We start from the raw sequence: 27372 nt of genomic DNA, 5'->3' as shown, positions 1-27372 counted from the left end.
TATATTTATCAAAAACACAATGATGTACCCATACGCTGTCATTTTATGAATTGATAATATAATAAAGTGGGGATATGCAATAACCTTGTATATTTAAGCCATGGTACCGGTGATAAAGCAAGTTTTATAATATTGATAGGTAGGTAGGTAGGTACTATCCTATAATATTGTAAACCAACAACTAAGATACTAAGATAGTACCTATCTTCGTGTTGTAAACACTAAACAGAATAGCTATATAAGTAATAAGTATTGCCATATATACATAAAATATATTATGATTGTCAGTGATATTTAGTAACTGCTAATTTAGTGTATATAAAGGCTAAATTTAACGAATGTCAATTACCAAAGTGATAACATTATACAATGTTTCGTAAGTGTCAAGAAAATAATCAAAATAAAAGGAGTTAAGTACACGGAATTCCAAATAAAAGTAAGTAATTTTAATTTTTTTAATTTAACCCAAAATATCATTTTTATTTTTACAAGGAAATCTAGGTATATTAAGCAATATACATAATTGTATTTCAAATGTTTTTTTTGGAATTCAGTTTTTTTTTTATAATGCTGACCCTAAAAGTCGTGGTAAATGATTATACATCTACCTTTTTTTTTATTAGTATACTTAGTTTCTTGTTAATTTATAGAACTAAGGGTTCTGGTTAGAGTTGTATTATTTTCTATTTATGTGGACAAAAATATGATTTTATACATTACATGTATCATACAAATAAGTTTATAAAATGGCTTGTATCTTGTAATGTCTAATCTCATTTAAAACTATATTTATAGTTATGATATTTTTTTCCTCGAACAACTACAATTGTATATAACTATATTGTAGAATTATCAACATATTAGTAGACTAATTTAATAGTTTTCATTTTTTTGCCAAAAAAAGTTCTAATACACTTAGTTAACCTAGATCGTTAATCATACCTTTTAATGACTATCTTGAATTAATTAAACTAGCAATCAACAGGACAATTCTGTTTTTAAGATCTTTTACTTTGAAATTTCTACATAGTTTAGGGTATGTTAAATGGAATTAAAGCAATATAATATGTATTTCTGAAATGAATGTCAACTAACACTTTCTTGAGTTTGCAACTGATAACTGATCTAGGTTAGCTTTTTTAACTACTAGCAAGTTGAATGATAAAATAATTCATATACATATGTTTTTCACTAACCCACAACTGAAGAACGGTACAACCTGTGCAAACCTGTGAGAGAGTTGCAACTTAAATTATAATATGTAACTCGCTTAGTTATCACTCAGCGAGTTACATATTACAATAACACTAAGCTGTATTTTTACTATGCAAGATTCTTACTGTTCTGTTAAGTGATAAAACGCTGGCTTTTTACCATACTAGTTTACACTAGGTTAATTTCTTACTATCTTCAGATTCACAATAAAGAGTTTAGTAGTGATTAAATCATTTACAGATACAGTGAATGCTATGACTCCATTCTCTTAACTTATAACTATGTTTGATTATTTTAATGAGCTCCTTCTAAAAATGCATTGAGGCGTTTTCATTAACATTCTTGGTAAAAATTATTTTGATGAACATTTTGTCTTTAAAATACCATGATAAATACATCATAAGTAATAATTAGAGAATTGTGTATGTCCGCGTGAATAGTGCCCATCTTGTCGTCGATTTAATATTAAAAAATTCAAGCGGTTAATGATATTATTTGCGCACAACCCACTTCGAATAGGCTAAACACAAAACCAAACTCGCATGTCTCTTAGAGTACTCCGATCACAATAATTTTTTTTGTTGGAAAGAGGAATCTTTCCTACAGGGTGCATTGGACATAGGTTTTCAAAATTCTATTTCTTAACGCTATAATAAAAGTAAAAATATTTTCAATTTACACTAGTTTTACACTTATTTTTTCTTGATTTTCAGTAATGTAATCAAAAATTGAAGTCCCATGTGCCTTGGAGGAAACCTTCCTTTTTCCAACAAAAAAAAATTATTGAAATCTTTTTATTCTACAAGGCGTGAGCGTTTTTTTTTGTAACGCATGTTTTCCTCACTAAAAATAACTAGAACTTAAGTAACAAAAAACGTAGGTAAAAAGTTGTATCCAATAGGTAATACAAAAAATAAGTGAACATACTCGAAGTCCAAAAATTTGCCATAGTTTGGAACTTCAAAATTTTCTCAGGCAGGGCCATTAAAGAAAAAAATTTTGATTTTTTACTATTTTCAAATTGTTGAACTTCTGCAGTCGTCATGGATGACTACTCTACTTTTCATAATTCAAAGATGTGGGGTTTTTAAATAAAATAAAAAGGCCTAAAGGGGATTTCAAGCACACATACATGTGCAACATATCGTATTTATCTTAGGATCAAATGAAAGATTAAAGATCTCTAGTTTAACGGCCTAGCCACAACTCCAGATCATCAATATGGGCCCTTCTCACCCAGACGTACTCAAATATAAGAAAACCCTTTACCACAAAAAACAATACAATTCATTCGGCCTATAAGTGTATTATAGTAGCAATGCTACCATCATTGGGCATCATAAGTGTACATGCCTTCTTAGTGTGTTGTGAGCTCTAATGATAATGATAGCATTGCTATCAAAATATGTGTATATATGCCAAAGTGTATTATTTTTTTTGTGGTCGAGGGTTTTTAAAATTATTTATTAACTTTTTATAACTACAAGTGTTGCTCAGGTTTTTCTAAATTTAAATTGATTTGTTTAAATGTAATCAAATTTAATTTCAACTAAAAATTGTGTTTAGAAATAAATATAAATACTTATTTAATTTTATGTGTGTAAAGGTTTTAATTTTGTATTCAGAATTTGAATAGTATGTTTGTATGATGATAATGATATATTATTTATTCATACTCAAAAATTTGTTTGTTAAAAACTATGTGCTAAAGCATAACCTGTGTTTTATGTATGTTTCCTTATTTTAGAACAATGGAGCCTACTCGTACTGTTGGAGGTTCTAAATCATTTAATCCTGTTGATTTACAACAACTAGTAAATCCTTCTATTACTATAAAAGTGAAACTAGAGCTTGTTCAAAAAATATCAGATTGCCTCGAGGTATTTATATATAAAAAAAAAAAAAACTATAATAATACGAGTAAAACACATTTTTGTTCATTTATAATACTTGTAGGATTGTTGTCGGAATCAAACTTACTTTGAAAATATGGTTTCTGCATTTCTTAATGTTTTAAATAACATTGAACCAGTATTTACCCCTGATAATGATACTTTTGTGAGTATAATTTTTTATACTACTGTATTATTTTCTGTATTGACTGTTTGTAGTCATAATTTTATATGAAAATATACAATTATTATTGACTAACATTTTTCTATTTTTTTTACAGAAAATCAGAAAACTAATACTTCAAATAATTCATAAAATTTGTAGCAACACTGAAAAAATGAAAAACTTTTTACATGCTATAATGGTAACATGCTTAAAAGTTATGGAAACTGACAATGAACAATGTGTTATTTTTTGTGTATGGATATTTAAAGAATTAATAAATTCGTTTAGGCCTAAATTTGATGGTTGTTTTAGAACAGAGGTAAGGGAGTAATAACATTACTGTTGATTATTTTCATAACATGTAAAAGATTTTTGTAAATGTTAAACCTCAGAAATATAGAGCGTTAGATAGTATTAGAAATTATACTAGGTATAGTATTAATATACATTATTAAAAAAATTATGCATACAATATGCAGGATGATTAGCTATGACCTAGCCAATTTCTCTAATAATTCTACTAAAATATATTCATTTTTTTTTTTTTTTTTGTAGTCTTTTTCCATAATTTGAATTTTTCAATATTTTGTGTTAAACTATCTATCTTAAAAATATGATATTTATATTGCATAGAATTTTATTTTCAATGATAACTTATATAGTAAATTATATTATTAAATAAGGAAGGATTTACTAAATCTAAACAGTAGTCAAAAACTAGTTTTTAATTTTTAAGATAATATTTGTCCTTTTTTTATTTTCTCGGTAATAGTACATATCTATATATTCAATTATTAATACAAAACTTGGTCCAATTATAAATAAATAAAAAAACATAACTGTTCCTTTCATCTGGGAAAAAGCTCAATTATAATAGAATTATAATTTTTTTATTTTCATAAAACTATCTTTTATCCAAAAAAATAATTTATTACCTACTGTACATATTACCTATACATAGCACATCTAAATGAAAACTGTATTAACTGAAAAAGTATAGAGTAGATTACATGATATCGCAATAAGTTTTTCAATACTCCCAAAACGACTTTCTTTTTAAGTTAACATAGTTTTGATGTAGGTGTACATTATGCTATAAATTGTATCAAGTGTTTTTTTTTTTGTTAACAAGTACTATTGTCACACTAGGTATAACATTTTTGATTTTATTCTTATTTCTTTATTACTAATATAATATATGCTATATTTTTTCAGATAAGTAAATTTTTGAAACTGATGGTAAACATGTTTAGTACTTCTAGTCATGTTGAAGATATATTAAGTTTTCAAAAAACTACTGATATAAAAACATTAATAAGCACTATTCGCTCAACTACGTCTATTACTAAAAATTCTACCACTGTAAGTACCTATTTAAAAATTAAAATTAATGAATTATCGTATTTTAATTCAATTTGAATATTGTATCAACTACAACAAATTTGATTTTATACACAGAGACATTTTTTTATGTATTTTTGCTTTGTTTTCAGTATATTTTTATTCCAATGGGAAAAGTATCAGTTAAAGTCTTAAAAGAACTTGCACAAATGTTGAGAATATTTCATATGATGTACAATAGCGTCTATTCTTTTAGAACTGAAATGTGTGAATTTTTTTCTACACTAGTAAAGTTCTTCTACTTGGAAATACCGTACAAGTAACATTAATTGGTTTGGTTAAATACCTTAGTAAAAAATGCAACAGTATTTCAAATAATTACTATCTAATTAACTGCCTCTAATTTTAGATCTGAGTACAGAGATTTGGTTTTAGATTTAAAATATGCCCAAGTAAGATTATTGCATTTCTTTGCTTTATTTCTGAGAGAAAACAGAGATGCCATACGTCTACATTGTTCATCAATACTATGTAGAGTTATAAACTTATTGGGTTCCAATATATTTTCAGAAGACAGTAATTTGCGTACAGAACTGCTTTTTGGTTTTGAATCTATTATTTTGTCTGACTTTAAGTATGGTGTGTTTGTTATTTTGATATTAATAATAAATAAAAGAAGTATGTTAATAATTGTTAAAAATACATTATGATTTTTAACCAATGTTGCAGAATTTTTACCATTTATGGAAAAACTTTTAGATGAAAGCTTAGTTACAGGTAAAAGTTGGTCTCAAAAAAGTTTGTTGAGACCAAAAGTCTATATATATATTGATCATCTTATTACGCATTTACATAGTCAGTTGCCATTAAATTATTTGGTTCGTGTAATTCACTTACATTTTCTTAATATTCTAGATACCACACTACAACCTGAGTGAGCATTTTTTTTAAGGATTTATGTTAATAAAAGTAACATTTATTTTTTTATTTTTTTTCTGTTGTTATTTCAGAGTACAAATAAACTTGTGTAATATGGTAATGAATATATTGAACTATATAATTCAGCGGCCAAATCCATTAATTACTAATATAAACACAATTGAAAACAATGATAATCCTTTAATTGAATTATTTAATCGAACATTTAAAATATTTGTTGCAAAACTAAAACAGTTTCATAAATTGTATTTGTCACCAATAAACAAGTAATAATTAAAAAAAAATATATATATATATTTATATTCTTTTCATTTTTTTCATATTTTCTAGAAATTGTTCTACATTTTCAATAAATTTTGCACCTCAAGAATGTACAGATGAATGTATTTCTAAAATTTTAGCAGGTATTGCAACAATTTTATTTTAACAAACATGAAATATCCTCTTCATGAATGTATAACTAAATTTGGTGATATTTAGCTATACATAATATTGTTAAATTTTTATATTACAAGTCTTTATGGTTTTATTACAATTTTTTTTTAGAATGTGAGACTGTAGAAAAAGAGAAAAAATTTGCCTTTGGGTATCATTCATCTCAAATAATACGTTATTCAATTAAAGACGCAAAGCATTTTGTTAAAACAGTTATTCCAGCAATTAAAACGATCTTACAATTTATCGTAATAATAATGGATACAGTTTTAATATATATATATTATTATTATTATTAAATTGTTTCTAATTTTAGGTAAAAACCGAAGGAGCTAGGGTTCCAATTCAGCATCACAATAAGAAATTATTTACTCAGTTTATAGTCTTATCTCTATCAACATTAAAAATTTATGATTGCAGTGTTAAAAAAAAAGAGATGACTAAAGAAGTATTAGATGCTGTAAGTATTTAAATTACTAACTGTATAAATGAACAAATCCAGTTTTTCTAATTATTGTTTATAAAAGACCAAAAACTGAGATGTTGACATGATGACCTCTTTTTGTTGTAAACTGTAATTTCCGATAGCTATATTTGATAATTTGTCAATCAGATTTGTCTCCTTTTCTACAGTAAACAATGTATTTACGTGTGCTTAGTACAAAATTATATTAAAATAAAAATGGACTTTCCCCTTTTCTGCAGTTAGCAATTTATTTGTCTCGAAAATTACTAAACCAAATTAAATGATTCTTTTTGTATCTTGAAAGAACAACATTTTATCTCTGCTGGATTTTGGACAGAATTAAGAAGAACAAAATTGGTACTTAATGCAAAAACAACTATTTTTTGCAAAACATGAAGGCCCCCCCCCCCCACATCAAAAATACATTATTTATGGTGCCAACTGCCAGGGCCCTCATTAATATTTATTTAAATATATTTCTAATACGACATACAAAACATAAAATATTTTGTTTTATATTTTTTGTTTATACCATAATTTAGTAACAGCAAATAATTATGCTGTGTTATATTATTTTAACTTTTATTTATATTTTATTTTAATAAAATACTTTTATTTCTTGCAGATTGCTTGTATAAATCCCTCTCATTTAAAATATTTAATGGCTAATGGCTGCATAATTGAAAAAATGTATCAGGACAACTTAGAAGTATTGTTTATTGATTTGGCCTTTACCAATGAAATGTTGTCTTCTACATTCAGCAGCTTAATATTTGAATATATTTTAGACAATATGATGAATGATGATAAATTAACAAATTTATCTGATTTAGCCGATAGACTTCAGCTTAATCTTAAAATAAATAGTAATGAAGAAATTACGAGCAATTATGTTTGCCAAATAATTAAAAAGTAATTCTTATATATTTATTGACTTATTTATAAAGTTCTTAATTAAAAAATATATTATGTTATATTTGTCCAATAGATTAATGGTGTACTTAAAAATGTCACATAGTCCATTAATTTATCTACAGATATTAAACAATTTTTTAATAATTGTTCAATCCACTGAAGATCTATTTAAAGAAAATATTTCCAACGTACTTAAAGAATTATTTAAAGGTAAAGTTATCTATTTATTATTCCATTTTGAAATATAATCAAACAACACAAATGCTATTTATATTATTGTTATATACTTTTTTTTAGACTTAGTGTCATACCAAAACAGTTTACCCAGTGGACCAACAAAGATCTTATTAACAGAGTTATGTTTGAGTGAATGCTTGTACAAAGAAGTTTTACACAGCCATACAATTGATCTTTTGAATGTAATTTTATATTCATTAGAAGCCCCAAAATTGTCTTTACAGGTAAAGAAAACCCTTATTTGTTCTGACAACTCATTTTTATAATATCAGTCATTAAATATTATGGAATGTATAAAATAACTACTATCCGATACTATTATATAAATATTATTAAACATATACTATAATATTACTAAAGTAAAACAAATTGATTTCTTACAATTTATTAGTTAATTATATTATTAATTAGTATTGCTATTGTATTTAAGGGAATCTGTGTACTGGAATCCTGTATAAATGTACTGCCCAATCATGTTTTGGAAGAACCAACTCTTACAATTCGGAGTAAAATTGTTAAAGTTTTATGCAAATGTTTAAGTAACCCAAATGAATCAATTTCTATTCCAGCTGTAAGGTATTTTAAGCTAATATTGTTTATTTATTATAGTTGACATCTGATTTATTTTTCTTGTCCAGTTATATGTTTACACATAGAACTCAAAACCAGACCTGGAAGTTCATAGTTCACTTTCTTGGTCAGCTATTTTAATTAGTAAATAAATTGAAATACATTTTTTTCTAGTTTACTTGGTAAACTGGGAGGTCACAATCGTAATATGATTATTGAGCCATTCTGCTTTTCAACCAAAGACAACTTGCGCACCAGTTCTAATCTAAATATTACCATTTCCTTTCAAGATTATCCAAATTCACCACTGCAGTTAAATATTAATACAGTAAGTTAAAATTCATAATCACATAAGTTATAAGTTAATATATTAACAAAAATTAATGTAATTATTATTATTGCTGTGTTTATGTTATATAATAATATAGGCTTTGTATACTGCTGTCGAAACATTAAAATCTAATAATGATCAATTCTATACAAGAGAGAGTTGGAATGTGATCAAAGGGTTTTTTATAGTATCCTTGCAGTGTGATGCTACTGGTATTTTAAATGCCTTATCCAACATAAAGTAAGCTCATACTTTTGTTTAGCTTCGATGTATAGCCGAGAAATTATTGTTTTTACAATGATGTTTTTTTAACAATTTTTTTTTTGTGTGTCCGGACCCACAATATCTTCTTAGTAGATTTTCTTCATGTAAAATTTCTACAGATCAGACATGGTACTCTTAAGGTATTTACTGGGTCAAAAATTTGAAAATTTCATTGAGAAAAATACCAAATAAATGTACATATTTTTCAACTTAAAATTACGAGCGCACTATTACTTAATTAAAAATAGTGAAATTAATTTTAAAATTGTTTGAAATATTCTTCAGATGAAGTACTTATCATTAGACTTTGAAAAATCAAGAAAATTTGGGAAAATTATAATTTAACCGTAGTAAATTTCTAGGTTTCTATGATCGAATTAAATCAACAGTAAAAATACGACTTTATCCTAATGTAGGTTTTAAAATGTAGCTTTTTGGATATTAGAAACCAGCATACTTTGAAAAATGTTTATTTTATCTAGGTGCGATAAAATCTAGAATTTGCTATCCTTATTTGGTGCATAGATTCCAACTTCTCAAAAATTAAAATTATTTTTTTATATTTTATTCCTTTTTAAATGCAATGCCCAAATATCTTCCCATTCTTCTTATGATAGTGTTTGTTTTCTTTGAATTATTGATCATAAAAAATTTTAGAAAGTATTACAATAATGTTTTTTTATAAATTACTTAATAAAAATAATGTAAAAGCTAAATATTTCTATTTCCTCCCTGGCTATAACTTAAATAATTATTAGAAAACTTACCAATTTAGATTTATTTTATTGTACCTATTATCATTATCATTTGATACATTTGGTGATATGTATTAAAATCATTAATTTAGTGTTAATAATATTGTTTTAAATGTTATCTAGTTGGAAGGAAAAAACAAATTTGTTTACTAGGGTCAAAAATAGTTACTCAGTAACTGAGATAGAAAATACATACATTACAGCATTAACTGGTAATCAAAAATATTTTAAATATATAAAAAGATTGAAATTGATATATAATCTTACGTTTTATATGATTTTTAGGGTTAATGATATGTTATGGTAACAATAAATTAAAATCCGATTGTTCCGAATTATTTCTTGCTGTTATTAAAGAAATAGTTTTGCTTTCTATTTGCAATGACATTGATGTTCAGCCAGGAAACGATCTCAGTGTTCACCCATATGTTTTAATTGATGCTATTGCTAATGTTTTATCCACTGAGAATGAAGCAATTTCTAATGTTGGTGCATTAGTTACAGAAATGGTACTCAGGGAAACATCTAGCATTTTAGGGAACATTGTATGTATGCCATATTCAAATTATAAAAAAAATACAATTGAATGGTGTTTGTATAAACGGCCTTAATTTATGATTTGACCCTTTTTTAAAAATACCATCTAATTATACTATTTGAATGTGTGTTTCTCATTGCTTGGTATAAGTACTGAGCCTACTGTTAAGCTTTTTTCAAAACTATGTTACCATCAAAATATAATATTTTAATTTTGTAGTTTGTTCAACTGCCTCTTGTAACATACATATTAAAACGGTTTTGTGAACTTTGTTACAATAACGATTGGATTCATAAACGAGGAGGTTGTAGTGGCCTACAAACTTTTTTTCAATATATCCTGAGACAAAATATTGAAAATCACACTCTTCCTGAGTGTCTTGCTAATTGGTATTTGAAGCATTTCTCTTATGCATTTAAAGCAATGATGTTTATTTTTTCTGACTTCAAAGAACAAGTAATTATTATTAGTCACCATTATTATTACCCACTGTTAATTTTGAACATTCATTAATATATTTTTATGGAATATATTTTAGATGTCCTTTGGTGTTATTAAGTTAGCACAAGATAATTTGACTGATTTAGTAAAATGGTTGTATTCTATAAACCTTACACAATCGAACCAACTGCAACAAATTGAACTTGAGAAAATTGAAAAAGCATTAATTGACTACATAGTGGGTCCAAATGAGCTGCTCCGAGAACAAGTAAGTTTTAATACTTGGTAATATTATGTTTCAAAATGTATTCATATCTATATACTTTTTAAGTCCTTATCATGTGATAGTTATTTAAGTAGGTAATAAGATATTTATTAAACCTAATTTATTTTCTAGTCAATCAAAATAGTTGAGTTAATATCTAAAATCAAGAAAACAGAAGTTTTGGATATATTTTTACCATATAACGAGCTGTTTAAAATAGCTATTCCAGGAAAACAATCATTTAATACTTATAGTTTCAATTACCAATTGGGAATAATGAAAGGACATATATTTTGTATGAAATACTTTATTCCTGCAGGAAATCTAGGTAAGATACTATTTGGTGTTTTAAGTTATTTTAATTACTTATTTTACATATTTTTAAATTGTAGATTTTTCAAATCGAAGACACAAAGATTATTTTTTTATATTGTGCAACATATTTGAATGTGCCAATAAAGAGGCTCCAATTATGGTATTCTTTAAATCATTAACACCCATTCAAATATATATGTTTCAAATAACTGCTTTACAAGTTTTAGTCAATTGTCGACAATTTGTAAAGCCTAAAAAAAAGAGATTTATTTTAAAATTATTTTTTGATGCACTAAAAGGTCCTAATCTTAAATTACAACAAACAGCGTACAAATGTTTACAGTTATGTGTAACTGATTTTAATTTAGATATGACAATTGTAAGTTACTCTTTAAATAGGCTTTATGAAAAGTAGACTCGTAATAATTGTTTTATTATTTTTCAGGTGAATGATTTGCTATTATATTACATTAATTTATTCCAAGACTATTCCACAGTAACATTGGCGAATATTCAATGTATTTTGTATTTATCCAAGTTGTTTCCATCTAACCCAAATATTATTTTATGTACAACATTATTGGATATATTTAAATATATTTGGAATGATTTGCATTGTAATAAAACAAGTATGTAATGCTGAAAGTTATTGCAATCTAATTGAAATTGTCTTATTTATTTTTTAGGTATTGCATTGATATTAATGCTACATCTTATGTAAAACTAATAAATATATTTTTTTCTAATCCGGGGTTAATTATATGTATATATATTTTTTTTTTTTTGAGAAAAAATTATTAAAAGAAGTCTGCATTTATACAAGTTTTAATTAAGATTTAATCTTTTTACCATCTTCTCAGATTCAAATTTATTGAATGGGGTTTCTTGAGAGTAATTTTATCACTTTCAACTGTTATAATAATCCTAATAGACCTGTGACTGCTCCCAGTGGTGCTGTAGTCAATAGCTAAAGTTGGTCCACCACCAGATTTTTCTTATATAAAATGTAACTGAAGGTCTTATATCAATTTTACATTTTACTCCATTTTGCTATATTTATCAAACAAATTTTGGTCAGTTATGTTCCGAATTAACTTGCTGTATTTAATAGTAATATCTATTTCTTTTTTTTTAAGAAACTATGAAGAGCGATCATGAACTGATGTTAACTAAAATATTAGAAACTATTTTTATAATATCAGCAACTCAATTTAATCATATTGAAGTGATCTGTCAATTAATTTTGAATGAAAATAATGTGAGATATGAATTACAAAGTAATCTGTACCCATTACTAAAAGGATGTTTATCAAAATTTCCAAATAAATCTGTCATATTATTTTTTCAAGAAGAAAATATCAAGGTATGAGTTTTCACAACATGTTAATTTTTTTTTTAATGGCAATTGTTCATTTAATATTTGTGTTTTTATAGAAACCCTGTTGGTCATCATTATTACATTTAATGATATGTAATCCAAATTGTCATGCATTAAGAAATGTATTAACATCAAATGAAAACCTCATTGAATCATTGTTGACTTCTGCAAGAAATGGTTTGTACATTACATCAAACTATAGTTCTATAATAAAAGCATTAAAGCAATTTATAAATCTATGTCTATGTGTTTTTATAACGGCAGATCCTTCAAGTATCATTCACTATGAGTGCATTAAAATAATACACAGTTTAATGCGTATGGAGAAAAAATGGATTTCCAATTCAAAAAAAATGATTAGTGTACTACAAAATATATGGATAAGTCAGCAATATAAAGTAAGAATTTATTAATTAAGATTTATTAATATCTGATATGAAATTTTGTAGAAATTATTTTATAACAATTTTAATAATGATTTATTTACATGCTTTTCGGTAACAGCCTTCCATCTTGCAAAACGTTGGGAGAGCCAATATGTAAATATATGTGTAACTGAAAACCATGTAAATATTTCAAACTTAACCAATTTATAAATTGAATTATATATTTAATCCATCTACAGGAAAAGTATAATAATTTATTGTTAATTAAATCAACTGAATGGGACGAGCCAAAACTGTTGTTTAAAATACTACTTGAATACTACAAAAATAATCAAGAAGAATTATATTTGCTTTTTCAATTATTGACTATTTTCACTTATCGATTTCCAGTGGATATTCATGTAGGTCTTATCATTTACACTTTGTTGTGTTTTATTTTTATTTTCACTACAATTATTACTCTTGCAGTTTTTTCGAAGCTTTTTGGAAAATGAAATTGCTGCATCATTTTCTATAGAATGGAAGAGAAAAGTATTTTTTCATTTCATCAACCTCTACCAAAATAAGACTGCTCACAACGATATTTTATCAAACATTCTCCAATATATTATTTTGCCTTGTTTTTTTAAATGCTACAAAGAGGGAGAAAAAGAGGTGTTATTGTTATGTAGCTCTAAAAACTCAAACGAAAATATAATTCAAGTGTTTTTAGATAAAGTAAGTTATTTTTGATATATATATATTGTTGATCTTCTATAGTACTGCATGTTTTATGTGATGTATATTATTTAATATATTTTAAAAAAATTTAAAGTAATTTTTTATCCATTCAAATAACTAGTGTTTTTTTTTTTTAAGTTCAGTTATGAGATTACAACTTTTGTTTATTCTATGAATTAATTATACTTAAAGTTAGTTCCTTTATTGACCCTTTGTATGAAAACTTATAAGTTTTATTTTACCAACAAAGCAAAATATTTCAGTTTAAATAAACAAGAAGCTAATGATTGTTTTATTGGTCAGCATTTAAAACTTGCTACAATTATGCTAAGTTTTGCACACTTATTTAATACATAATTTTTTTTTTTTTTTAGGTTTTTATTGACATTCAAGCAACATTGGTTGGATGTGATTATGATGGCCTAAAGTTATACATATGTCAACTGGTTTGTTTGTTCTTCAATGATTTATTAAATAGTAATGACAACATTAGTGACTCCTTGTATAATGCTGTTAAACCTTGCACATCGGTTAGGTGTTCAATGGATATAAATGTTAAATACCATTGTTATTTAATTTTAACCTATATCATGTTATCTGAAAATTCAGAAAAATTAAAAAAACAAAAACTTAACCAAGGTGAGTGAGTTACATACATTTTTTTTTAAGAATAAGACCATTTATTAACGGTGCGTGTAACATTTTAGGCATATATTACGAGCTTTTAAAAGCCAGCTATCCCGAAGCTCAGCCAGTTATTAACTATGCTTTAAACATAATTGTTTCTACCGTTGGAGAGAAAAATAGCGAAGTTAACACACTAGTAGTGTGTGTGAAAAAAATTATGATGACTGAAACACAAAACATTCCTACACTACATCATATTTGTTCATTCTTGATAAAATATAATACTGTATGTGTAACAATTTTAGTATTTGTTGTCATTTATAGTTAAAATTTTCATTGTTTTTTATTTTTCAGCTGTTCTACCCTTATAAGCAGTTTTTGATTCGTAATATTTTAGGAGCATTATTCCCTATTGCAAAAAATAACAATGTTTCCGAATATAAAAAGACTGCAATTGAACTGGCATGCATGATAATTAAATGGGAGTTAACTGTCGAAGATGAAAATAATGTAATGTATAAGTTAAAGTTATAGAAGTTAGGTTTTAATTTATTTAATTTTAATCTGTAGAAGTTGAAGTTTCCAATAAAACGCAAATTTGAAGGCACTGAGTCAAATTTAAAAGACAAAGAAGGAAAATCCGAAAACAATATTTTGCACTCATGTAAGAAAAGCTCATCAGAGACAATTGACAACTGTTTAAACTTTTTAGCAATGGTTGGATGTCAGGTATTTTTGTTATAAATTATTATTACGCTTATTGACACTTTTTCTCTGGTATTAAATCAAATTTTGTTTTTAATTTCTTATTACATACTGTAAAGTTATAGGCAAGCATACTCATTAAATGTGTTTTATTAATTTTAGACTCACGATGATAAACCAGAAAGCAGTATTAGCCAGCTTGCTAAGCGCAGTACGACACTGTTCAAAAACATATTGAACACAGAAGCAATCACGCTTCAAGAAGTGACATTAAAGTTTGGTTGGATAGAAAAACTTTTAGAAAATTTTTTATTTAAAGAAAATCATATCATCCAAAACCCAAATGCATTTGGCAATAGCAATGCCAATTTATTAAATTTGTTGACAACATTCGATGTTATTAGTTTTATGCTTAACATTCTGTCAAAGAAATTTATGTTAGAAGCTGTGAAACCCTTACAAGATCATTTAATTAAATTCCTTCAATTAGCATACAAAGAGGTATTTATTTACTACACACTCTATATTATAGATATTTTGGCACTTAACCTGTTTAATTTAATTTTTAGGTGTCATGTGGGTATTCTTGTAATACTCCAAATGAATATCCGATTAATCGTCTAAACCCTCAACAAATAAAACAAGTAATGTTGTTTAATTTTAATATTTTACTACTGTTAGTCTTATAAAATATACACAAGATAAAAACTAATAAACAAGAACTACTATATTTAAATTTAAAAAATATTTTAAATACATCAATTAATGGTCATATTATACACTATTTATCAAATCGATAAATGAGCAATACCCATATTTGTAGTTGCAACAGCTTGTGAAATTCAAAATTACAAGTATCATATTATCATTGCTGATTTTTATAATAATGTTAACGGTTTTTAGTATATTTATTAATTTTAAATACATTACATGATAGTACAACAATGAGATTTGTTGTAATATTATTTATCACTTTTTTATTAAATATATTTTTCTAATATATAAATATTTTTAGTACAATGATGGTGCTGTTAAAGTTGTAGCGGATATTTTAAAGGCTTTTCCTACCAATGAAGGCTTGGAAAAACTCCACGTTTACATTAAGCTAGTATGTTATTAATGTATTACATTTTTAAATTTAAATTACATACATAAATCAAATTTAATATTTCAGATTATCACTGAAGGAATAATCAATAATAAATGTCCACACAAAATGGCTTTAAGTCTTTCATTATTAAAAGCAGCACAAAGCAATTTCCCATTATATTTAGAAAGTGACATAATTAATTTCATCGGTGATATATTGTTTCAATTTGATATAAGTTAGTAAATTAATTATTTTACAAATTATAGCCTAATTATAAAATGTAATTAAATTTGTATAAAATGTAATATGTTTTATTAATATTTGTTTTAGATAATAGCAAAACTAAAATAAAGGCAGTGTGTCTAGAAATACTAGAAAATCATGTTAAAAGTCTACCTACTGTCACTCAACGAATATTTTTCGAAAAAGTTCTAATAGTTCTTTTAAATAAGGCAAATGATTTCAAGAATAATATGCCAATTGAAGTGCAAATTAAATGTCTGGAACTTGTTTATTTATTTTTGGGTAAAATGTCGGCACTAATTGAAGAAGTATTTCTAAGATCAACAATAATTGACTACATAAAAAACTCAACCGATGAACGAATAATAATTACAATTTTAAATGTAAGTGAATAACAAGATTACATTTTAATTTATAAAGGTCACTGTGCAGTGTTATACTGGTTAAATATTTTCCATTTTTTGTTGGTTTAAGTCATCTATGTGAATATATGGAATAGATATTTGGGATGTGGCATCTGTTAAATAATAAGATATTTCAGTTTAAGTTTTTTTTTCACATTAGATTATGGAAAAGTGGGTAAAATTGTGTAAAGACGAATCAACACCATGCAACATTTATATTGTTTACATTTTAAAGTATATCATCACGACAGAACGTTTTCCAAATTGTTCTGAAATGTGTTACAAACTAAATTTAGACATTTACAAGTAATATTTTTATTTATACATATCCATATTTCAACTTTGGTTTTAAAACAATTATATTTTCAGTCAATGGTCTTTTAATGAATGTGTGGACTTTGGTCTCAAATGTTCTATACCAAACCTGAGGTGCTCATTTTTTAATATTTCTGATTCGACGGTGGTGAGTAAGCTGTATCACAGATTGTATTCTATCGTGACTGATCATATGGGTCATAAAATTGAACTTTCAATTGCACATTACATTCAACTCTTGTTAGTGTTATTGTCAAAAAATACTATGTTGCAAGGTGATTTTCCAATATTGAAAAAGAACAAATGGGGCAAATATGAGAAATTGGTAAAGAATTTGTTATAATTTTACATGGTTTTATATTTTTATATGTGATTTGTTTTTTTTTTTCTATTTTGTCTTTTAGTTTAGTATACCGAATCGGTTAAATTGGCTAAAGAAAATATCACTACAACAGTCAATTAAAACATGTGATGTATGCTCTTCATTAGCACAACTGTGTTTCATTGACATTAATTTAGCTAAAAAAATATGGGTATCATTGCTTCCGAGTATTTGGAGTCTATTTACTGAAATTCAAAGAAAGTCTTTATCACGAGCTGCTATCAACTTCTTAGAGACTAGTCACTTTAAAAATGATTTTATGATTATTTTTTATGAATCCTTTGTATTATGTGAACCAGATATACATTTCCGACCGTAAGTATTTTGTTTACTATAATTACTAATGATTTAAACCGATTACTGTAAATAGAATAAGTTAAGTTTAGATATTTTATTTGCTTTGCAGAAATCAACTAGTATATTTGGGAAAATCATACAATCTTTGGCATCAAGTAGTTGTCGAATTGGAAAATTTATTGTGTACAGGCTGTAAAGATAATTATGATAAAAATGTAAGTTACTGATATTTGTGATTCACATTAAATTTTAGTGTTAAATGTATAATATTTGTTTTTAAGGATGTCATAAACGCGTTGTTCCAATTATACTCTTTGCTAAAGGAGGATGACTTTATTGAAGAATTATGGGAATACAAATTTGAATGCCCTAAAACTAAAACAGCTTTGTTTCTTGAGCAACAAGGGGATTTTAAAAATGCTTCTAAAATCTATAGCAAATTGATATATAATGATTGTAATAAAAGTCGTTCCCTTTATTCATCACGCTGTGAAAAAGAAAAAAATAATCTTTGGGAAAATCATTTAATCAAGTACTAAAATTATTTTAATACTATTAAATTACTCATGCTCCATGAAAAACTCCAAACAATGGAGCAAGTTTTTGTTATTGCATAAAGTTATTCAATTGTTAAATGTATTACTTCATTATGATAAATATATTAACAAATTGTTAGGTACTTTTATTTTAAATAAAATAATTTGTTTATGGTTTATAACACGTATCAATATAAAATTATGTTATACAGGTGTTTAAGAGAGTTAAACGATTGGGATGCAATATTAAACTTATCATCAAATGAAAACTATTTTTTACTAAGTATTGAAGCTGAATGGAAAAAACCTCTGGATTCTTCTATCAGTCACCGATATAATTCAATGATGGAACATATAGAAAAGAATCAAGCTCTTTGGCCTTCTCAATTAAATTGGAAGGTAAATCAATTAAATTAATATTTTAGAAACTAAACAACATATTGTAATAATTTTTATTTTCAATTATCTGTTTTTCTCCAGTATCACTTTTACCTAGGAATGATTGCTTTAAATCAATTAAACCAAAAGTGTACGACTACAGCAATTGAGCATATAAATCTTGCCACTAAGGCAATTGTCAGTAGATGGAAATCATTACCAAAATACATTTGTGATGTACACATACCTTTACTTCAAGCTGCTCAATTGGCAAGTTGTTTTTAGTTTAAGTTCTGTAAGATTTTTAATGGTTATGTAATTTTATTTATATTATTACCATAGGTTGTTGAAGCACGTGAAGCACACTTCTTACAAAGTAGCTGGTTACAGGCTGAAGAAAATATTTACAATATTGATGTATTGGTAGAAATTTGGAATAATAGAAATCCATCGATTGGAGATGACCTTAGTTTCTGGAAAGATTTAAAATCCTGGCGACAAACATATTATTCATTTTTAATTTTCCGTGAAGCGAGTGTAGAAATTAATAAAACAAAAACTGCTGAGGTACAACCTAAGTATATATATATATATATTTAAATCAGAATATAATTTTTAACTTTTAATTTAATTTTAAAAAAAACATGAGAACATGATGAATTACGACTATTATAAATTATAATTAAATACGTAAATAATTAATAAATAGGATATTATAATCTAATAATATTGTAGATTCAATCTAAACTACAATTCTGTGAAGCAGCATTAAACCACAACATGACTGATGTATGTTTAAAATCATTAGACTATTTGGACGCAACTGAAATGTGTTTACCTGATTGGCTTCAAAAAATGAATATAGAAGCCAAGTGTATGCTTAAAGATAAGGATGATTTAAAAATATACGAGGTAAGAATAATTATGTACCATTTTTATTATCAATGTATGTGGCACAGTGATATAAGATATCAAACTCAGTGTACTTGAGGTACTGGGTTGGTTTTACATAACACTTCAAAACACATATTGGTCGTATCCTACTTGCACAAGTTTTGCTTTGGAGGGTATTAAAATTTAAATATATATAGGTATGAGCATGCTCAAGTTTGTGACAGATATGTAGGTATTTTATAAAAAAATGTTTATTTTACAAATTGATCTGTTATAGTATATTAATTTTATTTAACCACTCGTTTGAATTGATCCAAAATGTCCAATAAGAATTGAATAGCTCCTATGACTAAATTGAAGTATTTAGCTCAATACATATTTCCATCTGATATAGATAACTTTAGTAGCTAACAGAAACAATTTGATTTATTATTTAAATTTTAGATACTGAATCATATGGAGTTGACATTTGATGATGATTCATTTCCAAGTGACATGAAATCAATATATTATGCAATTAGAGGATCACTATATTATTCTTGTAATGACACAAACAATGCATTTATTGCATTTTTAACGTCAGCAAATTTTCAAATATGTCCTACAAACCAAGAAGCAGACTGGAGTCAAGTCATTGAAAACAATTTTGTATCACATTGTTCTAACAATAGTGATTGGCAACAGAGTAGTGAAAAAAACAATAAATTCAATACAATGTACACAACTATTGAGAGTTGTGAAATATTGGCAAATGCTTGGATTCAATGGGCAAAAATGTTGGAGAGTATTTTTAGTTCTGAAAAAAACATAGAAATGGCTTCAGCTGCTATAAAGTGTTACATTTTGGCATCACCTTTAACTAATGAAGTTGATAAAACATTTTTAATTGCAAGGGTATGTATCAAAATATAGTAATGTAGATTTCCAAAATTTATTGTTTTATATGATATTTTGTTCTTGAAATAAGATTCTATGGTTATTGTCAAATGATGATATAAACAGCACACTTTTGAGTGTTCTCGGACAATCTAACATCGATACATATAATTCATGGGTTCCAGAGTTAATAAATATTCTAGTTAACAACGAGAATTCTAATGTTGACAATATTGTTCTACAAGTAATCATTATTTTATATTCTATTATGTATTTACATATTTATCAAATAATATTTAATTAAATGCAGTTAGCAAAAAAAGTAGTGAAGAACAGTAATAAAATTAAAAAATATATATTACGTTTATAAAGCTATATTATTTAAAAAATATATTACATTATATTTACTTAAAATTAATAATATTTATCATAGTTAAAGTGAATGGAAAGCTTTACATTTTTTACAAATAATAACTAAAACGTAAAATCACTTTCTGAAGTGTTTACCGGACCGAGTTAAAAAAAATGTTTTATTATAAAGTTTATTATAACATCTTTTCTATGGGGGTTAAAAGGCCGATTTTTTATTTTTGTATTCAAAAAATTGTTATACGTTTTTAGATTTTTACTTTTTTTTTATAAACTAAGTTTCTAACTGCCAAATCAAAAATTGGCCTATTAGCCTCCATAGTAAAGATATTAATGAAAACGTTTTTCAGCTGAGTCTGCAACCACAAAAGAGCATTTTCATGTCTCGTTGAAGTACCAAATAAATTTAGAGTAGTGGTGGAATTATAGATAATGATATAGTATATTAAGAAGCAGAAACAAGCTAGTATATTAAAACATCAAGTTTCTGGCTAATATTGTAGTGTTTAATATCTGGCTTAAAACAATTCATAGAGAATTTGAGCCCTTAAACTATTTTGAATTTATCATTTAGTTCTAATTTGAACGTTGAACTTACAACATATCTCTTATCTCCTATATCTTACCGCTATCCCCTACCCATTATATCTTACCCCTATCCCCTACCCACTATAATCTCTTACTCCTATCTCTTACCGTAATCTCCCACCCCTATCTCCTTACCCCTATCTTCCACCCCGAACCTCATCTTCATTCCCATTCCCACCCCCAACCCCATCTCAGTGTGGTAACGCTTTTTTGATAACACGGTTTTCGGTTATGTGCCAGAGCTAAGACATGAAAATGTCAAAAAAACTTTAAAAGTATTATTACTAAAAAAATTTAAAAATTTTAACCTTAAAATTTGTCAACATATTAAAAATGGCTACTAGATCAATTTTTATCAAATATTGGCTATACTTTGCCTTAATAAATAGCGCTTTCCGTTCCCCTTAAAAAAAATATGGTTTTAGTACTTTTACATTGGGTTAAATGAAAAAGTAATTTCTTGATTTCTTCTGCAAGTTTCCTTTTAGTTTTTTTTAAAATTAATTAATTAATTGGCTTAAGTATCGTTTTTTGCTATTGTTGAATGCAAAATATATTTTTAACTTAACCTTACATTTAATTTGCTTTTTTATGCTGTTATATTTTTTAATATGATCTTTATTTTTAGGCAGCATACAGATGTCCACAAACAATGTATTTAACATTAAGAAAAATGTACTTTAAGGAAAAAATCATAAAAGAAGAGGTATATATATAATTTAAACTAGAAATAAATAAATAATTTTTTAAAAAAAGTTTAATGTGTCAAATAATTTACAGAAAGTGCAAACCGATATGGAGCAACCATGTAAGAACAACCTGTTTATATTTATTTGATCATTTATTTAGATATATATATTATGGTTAAAAAATAAATGACCTTAATACTATAAACTGTTTCTTGGTATTTTTTTAGTTAGACTTACGGAATTGGAGTATATAAACAAAAAAGTTGATAAAATTGAAAGATTCATTAGTTTATTACACAAAAAAAGTTTGATTTATATTGAGCTAGAATATTTTGTACACCATGTAAGTATTCATTGTGTTGTAAGTATGTTTAAAAATTATTTTCTAGTTTGACTTATACTTTATTCTGTATGTTTCTTTTTTATCACTGAATTGTAACATTTATATACAAATACTGTTGTTTTTATAATTCTTGATTATTATTGTTATTTATATGTATATGATGCATTCTGGGTCAAACTACGCGGTCACCGGCCCGACCTCCTCAACATTTTTTGAAATTTTTTTTAACTTCTTTTAGTGAAATACAGGGTAACCACGAAAACACTTTACATTTTCAAAAATGCAAAATAATATTAATTTTTCGAGAAAAAAAATGTATTTAACTTGATATTATGTTATATTATGTTTGTGGGTGTAAGCCATTTACTTCAAGTAGCAAAAATGAGATCAGGAAGGTGATGTCCATCTTTCATGTGGCAATTTTCAATTCTTTTGAGGAAGTTCTTCCACAGTCCACACTCGTTCTAGTGTCTCCCTTGTGATTAGTGCCACCTCTGTACGAATTGCCACTTTCAAATCATTCAAAGAAAATTGCTGTATTGGCTTACACCCACAAACATAATATTACATAATATCAAGTTAAATACATTTTTTTTTTATTAAGTTTAAATTTCAAATAAATGTAATATTTATAATAAGCTTTGATAAAAAGTAACTTTGAAGTATGCAAAAATATGGCCTCAAAAAATGTAATCTTACATCTATTTGTATGTACAACGTGTGTATTGTGATAGATCTTATTTTATTTATATTCCAAATAAACATGCAAATTTATAAAGTTCCAAACACTGAATTTATGACCTAAAGGACTTCAACAAATTTTATTTTATATATTGTGATACTACTAATTTTACTTTGACTAATTATGTTTAGGATCTAAAGAAGGGTGGACAATTATTTCTATTTATTTAATACGTTCACTCGGAAAATATAACTGCTAATGACTAAGATTCCAATTAGTAGTTTGATTGTGCATAATTCCTCAATAGAATAACTCCTATTTTATAAAATATTTTTCTTTTTTAGATTTTTCTTTTAGGCGAAAGTTGGGATGAAGAATTACGTCGTAAGCTTCATGAATGCTTATCCTTATGTTATGACTATGCTTATCAAAATAAAAGTATGAATGTACCAATTTCAATAGAAATTTTCAATTACATAGCAAACATATCCAAGATTTTTTGTAATCAAAATTTAAGTGATAGTAAGTATTTATTTTACTTAAATGTGTATCACACATAAACATATTATGAATATCTTAATTTCTTTAAATATTCGTTCTTCATGTTTGTTTTATGTTTATTTTAATAGTAAATCAGCATTTATCGTTTTTATTTTTTGTAGTTTTGAAAATCTGTAGTCACTTTTTAATGACAAAAATTATCTATTATTTACTTTTTTTATTACAATGTTTTTAGTTGTATTTTATTAAATAGTGTTCATAAGCTGGGTATCGGAGGAACTATGGACATGTAAATTTACATTTTCCTCTTAAAATTTGTATTACTAATTTATGTATTCTTATGAATAATTCCTAAAATCCTAAAGACTAGTGATCTTTCCTACCTACTATGCTCTGTCGCTACTATATCCTCACTCTACTGTACTGATTTTTTTAATCAGGTAGTGTTAAGCTAAGATAGTTTCTTAACATAAGTTAATTTGTATATTTACTTTTATTTTTAGGAGAATTTATGATGAAAAAACCATTTTCAATTCCGGATAATTTATCTAAATTTCATGAAAAATTCAAGGAAAAGTTTTCTGAAGATTTTAGTTGCACTTCAATCAATATTGGGATTGTGATAAATTCTCTTAAGTTATGGATAAAATGCTTAGAACACTTTGCCAATTATGAAACAATATTTTTACATGAGTCTCGATGTCCAAAAATCCATAACGCAGATTGGTCAATGATAAGAATGCCAGGAGATACAAATTATGTGAAGGTAATATTACAAATGTCAATATTATAGTTGAACTTATTGCATACAAGTCAAATTATTTTTTTAGGAATCTTCTAGCATTGTCAAAATACATAATTTTAGCGGCTATGTACGTCTTGTAGATAAACATGGTACTATTGTGAAGCAATTAAGTATTAGAGGAACTGATGGTTTGGAATATTCTTATATTGTTTCTAATGGGGAATTCAACGAATCTGAACAAAGAGTACATCAGTTATTCTCTTTGTCAAATAGTTTATTATGTAATCACAAAGTAAGAAAATTAATTTGTGCTACAGTTATAAAGAATAAAACATTATTCAGTATTCTGAATTTATTATTTTAGGAAACTGCTAAACGCAATCTCAAATTTTTCTTACCACGTGTACTAACTTTGTCTCCTTATTTGCGAATGGCTGAGAGTAATCCTAGTAATTTATCACTATTAAATATTTATAGTAAAATGAGTAACAGCACATGGATCAATGATGACATAGATACTTATTATTCAACATTGAATGATTGTTACAAGGTATGCGTATAACATTTATGTAATTCTTAATTGTATCAATAATTTCATATTATTTAATTTAATTTATATACATTTTAGTTAAGTGTCAAAATTAAAAATCCTGAAAAAAAAGTATTTTCCAAAATACAAAGAAAACATTGCTCAAAAAATATTTTGAACGACTTTACTCTGAACAACTTTGCAACTCCCTCAGATAGTTGGATGTTTCGTAAAACAGTAAGTAATTTATAAATAGGGTATGTTTTTTAGATAATAAATGGAATATATCTAGTTGTAAGTATTGACATTTTCATGTCTTAGCTCTGGCACATAACTGAAAAAAGTGTTATATTTTACAAATTTTTACATTCTAGTTTATAGAATACTATTCATTGTTGTGTTTTTCCGAGTATACATTTAACCTAACAAAACTTAAACCAGAAATGTTAAATATAAATACAAAAAGTGGTGTGGTCAATGCTGAATATTATGAATTTTCTAATAATATAGATGGTTTGTATTAAAATTTGCATAAAATATATTTATTTATGTTATATTCATTTTAGTCCATTAATAAAATGTAATTTTAATTATTTTTTAGAAAGCTTAGATACAGAGCAATTAATGCCATTTCGAGTTACATCAAATTTACAACAATTCATTACGCCACTGCGAAAACATCATCTGATCAACTGTATGGTAGCAACTGGTCAATGTTTTGATAAGTCCAAAGACAATGTTGAAGTTATGCTTAAAGTTTTGTTGAACGATGAGTTAAAAAATATAATCAAATTCGTAAGTGTTAATTTATATTTAAAATAAGAACCACATTTTTGGATGTGAAATAATTATTAACTAAAATTGTTTATTTTTTGTAAAAGTAGGTGTTTTATTCTAAAGGAGGTAGATTTGCTATTATAGTATAATCTATTTAGATAATAAAACCACTAGATTATTTTTAGTAGCGCTAAAAGATAGGAGGTGTATAGGAGGGAGGGGGTATAGGAGGTGGCAAAAATTCTGCAGCCATAAAGGTCTAGTGGGTGGATGGGTCGATGGTTTTAAAACAAGTATAATACATTGTAATGATATTGCCCATTTTTACTAATATTTTTTGGAGTTATGTTGGGGGGTAAAATACTTTTTTTTTCCTCTGGAGTTAAGTGGGATTTGACGTCACAAATTGTATTCAATGTATAATTGTAAATCGATCATTAATATGCTTATATTTGAATGGCGTTATGCAGAAAGCAACCAACCCACCAAAAAAAGAAATCGAGATTTTAGTTTAACTAGTGTAGTATACACTATAAACTAAACACTTGTTTTATAGTTAAACTAAAATCTAGTTTTTTTTTTTTTGTGGGTTGGTTGCTTTCTGCATAACGCCATTCATTTGTAAAAAGGATCTTCAGAATATCAGTACAGTAATTGATTAAATTAAAAACGTTTCAAATAAAATTTGTTTAGCTTATAGCATATTAAATGACCAACAAAAATTAACGGGAAAATCAAAATTGTTCAAAAAAAAAATTTATTATAAAACCAATATTGCATTGAAGCTGATACAAAAATTGTGTATGATTTTGAAGGGAAATTTGAAAAAAGTTAAATAATAACTTACTTATATAATTCACATTACTTAGATTATAATGAAAATAATGACTGGTCCATTTACAATTTTAAATAAATACTTCTGGAGATCTAGCTTCTCAAGGTATATACTGTAACGCTATATATATATTTGTATGCACTACTAAACGTTACATCTTTCACCAGTTAAAACTACTGTGTTTTAAATTTATATATATATACTATGAATATTAACAAAACAATATTTATTTACAAATTTACTTAATATATAATTACTTTTGTTTTTAGGGTATCACTATTAATGAATTTGAATTTGATGGAATGAATGAAAATCTTCTACTACAAACTGTATTAAACAATGTTGAAGGTGTTTTAACAAGATGCAAAGACATCGGTGATTTGTCTACGAATGATTTGGTAAAATTAAATTATGTGTAGTATTACTTAGAACCAATGTTTTTTGAAAATTATAATTCATGGACTACATTATACTACAAATATTTAATTTTTTGAAATAATTAAAAACTTTATAAAAAATGGAAGATAAATAACTTCAAATTTTCATAGTTTATAATATAATTTGAAATGATTTAGAAAAGTAAAAAATTTAAAAGTATTAATTAATTAATATTGTTTGAATAGAAATAAATTTTAAGTATAATTAACTTTCAGATACACAATCTTCTCTTCAAGGCCATACTCAAAAAAAATCTCTATCTGGCAAATCCTACTTGGCGTCCATGGTTGTGAAGAAAGATTTATTTGATAACATTGTTTTTAATTTTTAATTAATATATATTTTTGTATTATTATTTTGTCTCATAATTTTAAGGACATATTTATTAAGTTATTTTTTAATTTTTTTTTTTTATAAACTTTTACATGTTTTGTATTTTTAAAAATTATTTTTCTCTAAAAATATTTGTTTTCTTAAAAATAATTTTGCAATTAAATATTCCTAATAAAATGTATGATCAAAAAATCTTGGGTGTAATTTTTTTTTATGGTGTAAGTGTT

General features: G+C 25.8%; 1 protein-coding gene across 1 annotated transcript; it reads left to right on the top strand.

The window, feature by feature from the left end:
* Positions 1-127: 127 nt before the first annotated feature.
* LOC126833174 (transformation/transcription domain-associated protein-like) lies at positions 128-27246 on the top strand. Its single transcript, XM_050564318.1, has 62 exons — positions 128-436; positions 2963-3095; positions 3172-3273; positions 3389-3592; positions 4489-4635; positions 4767-4933; positions 5024-5253; positions 5344-5548; positions 5625-5819; positions 5884-5957; positions 6100-6236; positions 6305-6448; positions 7080-7366; positions 7443-7579; positions 7667-7830; positions 8037-8182; positions 8351-8504; positions 8605-8747; positions 9650-9738; positions 9812-10071; positions 10284-10520; positions 10603-10773; positions 10903-11098; positions 11163-11464; positions 11531-11714; positions 12222-12448; positions 12520-12640; positions 12728-12861; positions 13089-13250; positions 13318-13566; positions 13944-14208; positions 14277-14482; positions 14551-14706; positions 14767-14925; positions 15064-15402; positions 15471-15545; positions 15917-16009; positions 16076-16226; positions 16322-16617; positions 16799-16944; positions 17008-17278; positions 17358-17650; positions 17742-17847; positions 17914-18164; positions 18381-18567; positions 18649-18816; positions 18889-19113; positions 19282-19458; positions 19885-20334; positions 20408-20560; positions 21902-21979; positions 22054-22081; positions 22190-22305; positions 23332-23509; positions 23992-24254; positions 24319-24525; positions 24598-24783; positions 24862-24999; positions 25137-25275; positions 25364-25557; positions 26644-26772; positions 27028-27246. Exons 2-62 carry the CDS (start codon positions 2967-2969, stop codon positions 27103-27105), a joined length of 10998 nt encoding a protein of 3665 aa, XP_050420275.1. The 5' UTR covers positions 128-436; positions 2963-2966; the 3' UTR covers positions 27106-27246.
* The last annotated feature ends 126 nt before the right edge of the window (positions 27247-27372 follow it).

The sequence above is a fragment of the Adelges cooleyi genome, unplaced genomic scaffold (assembly GCF_023614345.1).
Source record: "Adelges cooleyi isolate 19-005CV unplaced genomic scaffold, UGA_ACOO_1.1 ACOO_flye_CR_arks_rails_tigmint_CR_PRNA_2, whole genome shotgun sequence".
NCBI lineage: Eukaryota > Metazoa > Arthropoda > Insecta > Hemiptera > Adelgidae > Adelges > Adelges cooleyi.
This window is presented reverse-complemented; position numbering and strand designations above follow the sequence as displayed.

Coding starts and splice junctions, on each gene's coding strand:
- LOC126833174 (XM_050564318.1), top strand. CDS start 2,967: ATGGAGCCTACTCGTACTGTTGGAGGTTCTAAATCATTTAATCCTGTT. Junction 4,636..4,766: donor TTACTAAAAATTCTACCACT/GTAAGTACCTAT, acceptor CTTTGTTTTCAG/TATATTTTTATTCCAATGGG. Junction 20,335..20,407: donor AAACATTTTTAATTGCAAGG/GTATGTATCAAA, acceptor TCTTGAAATAAG/ATTCTATGGTTATTGTCAAA.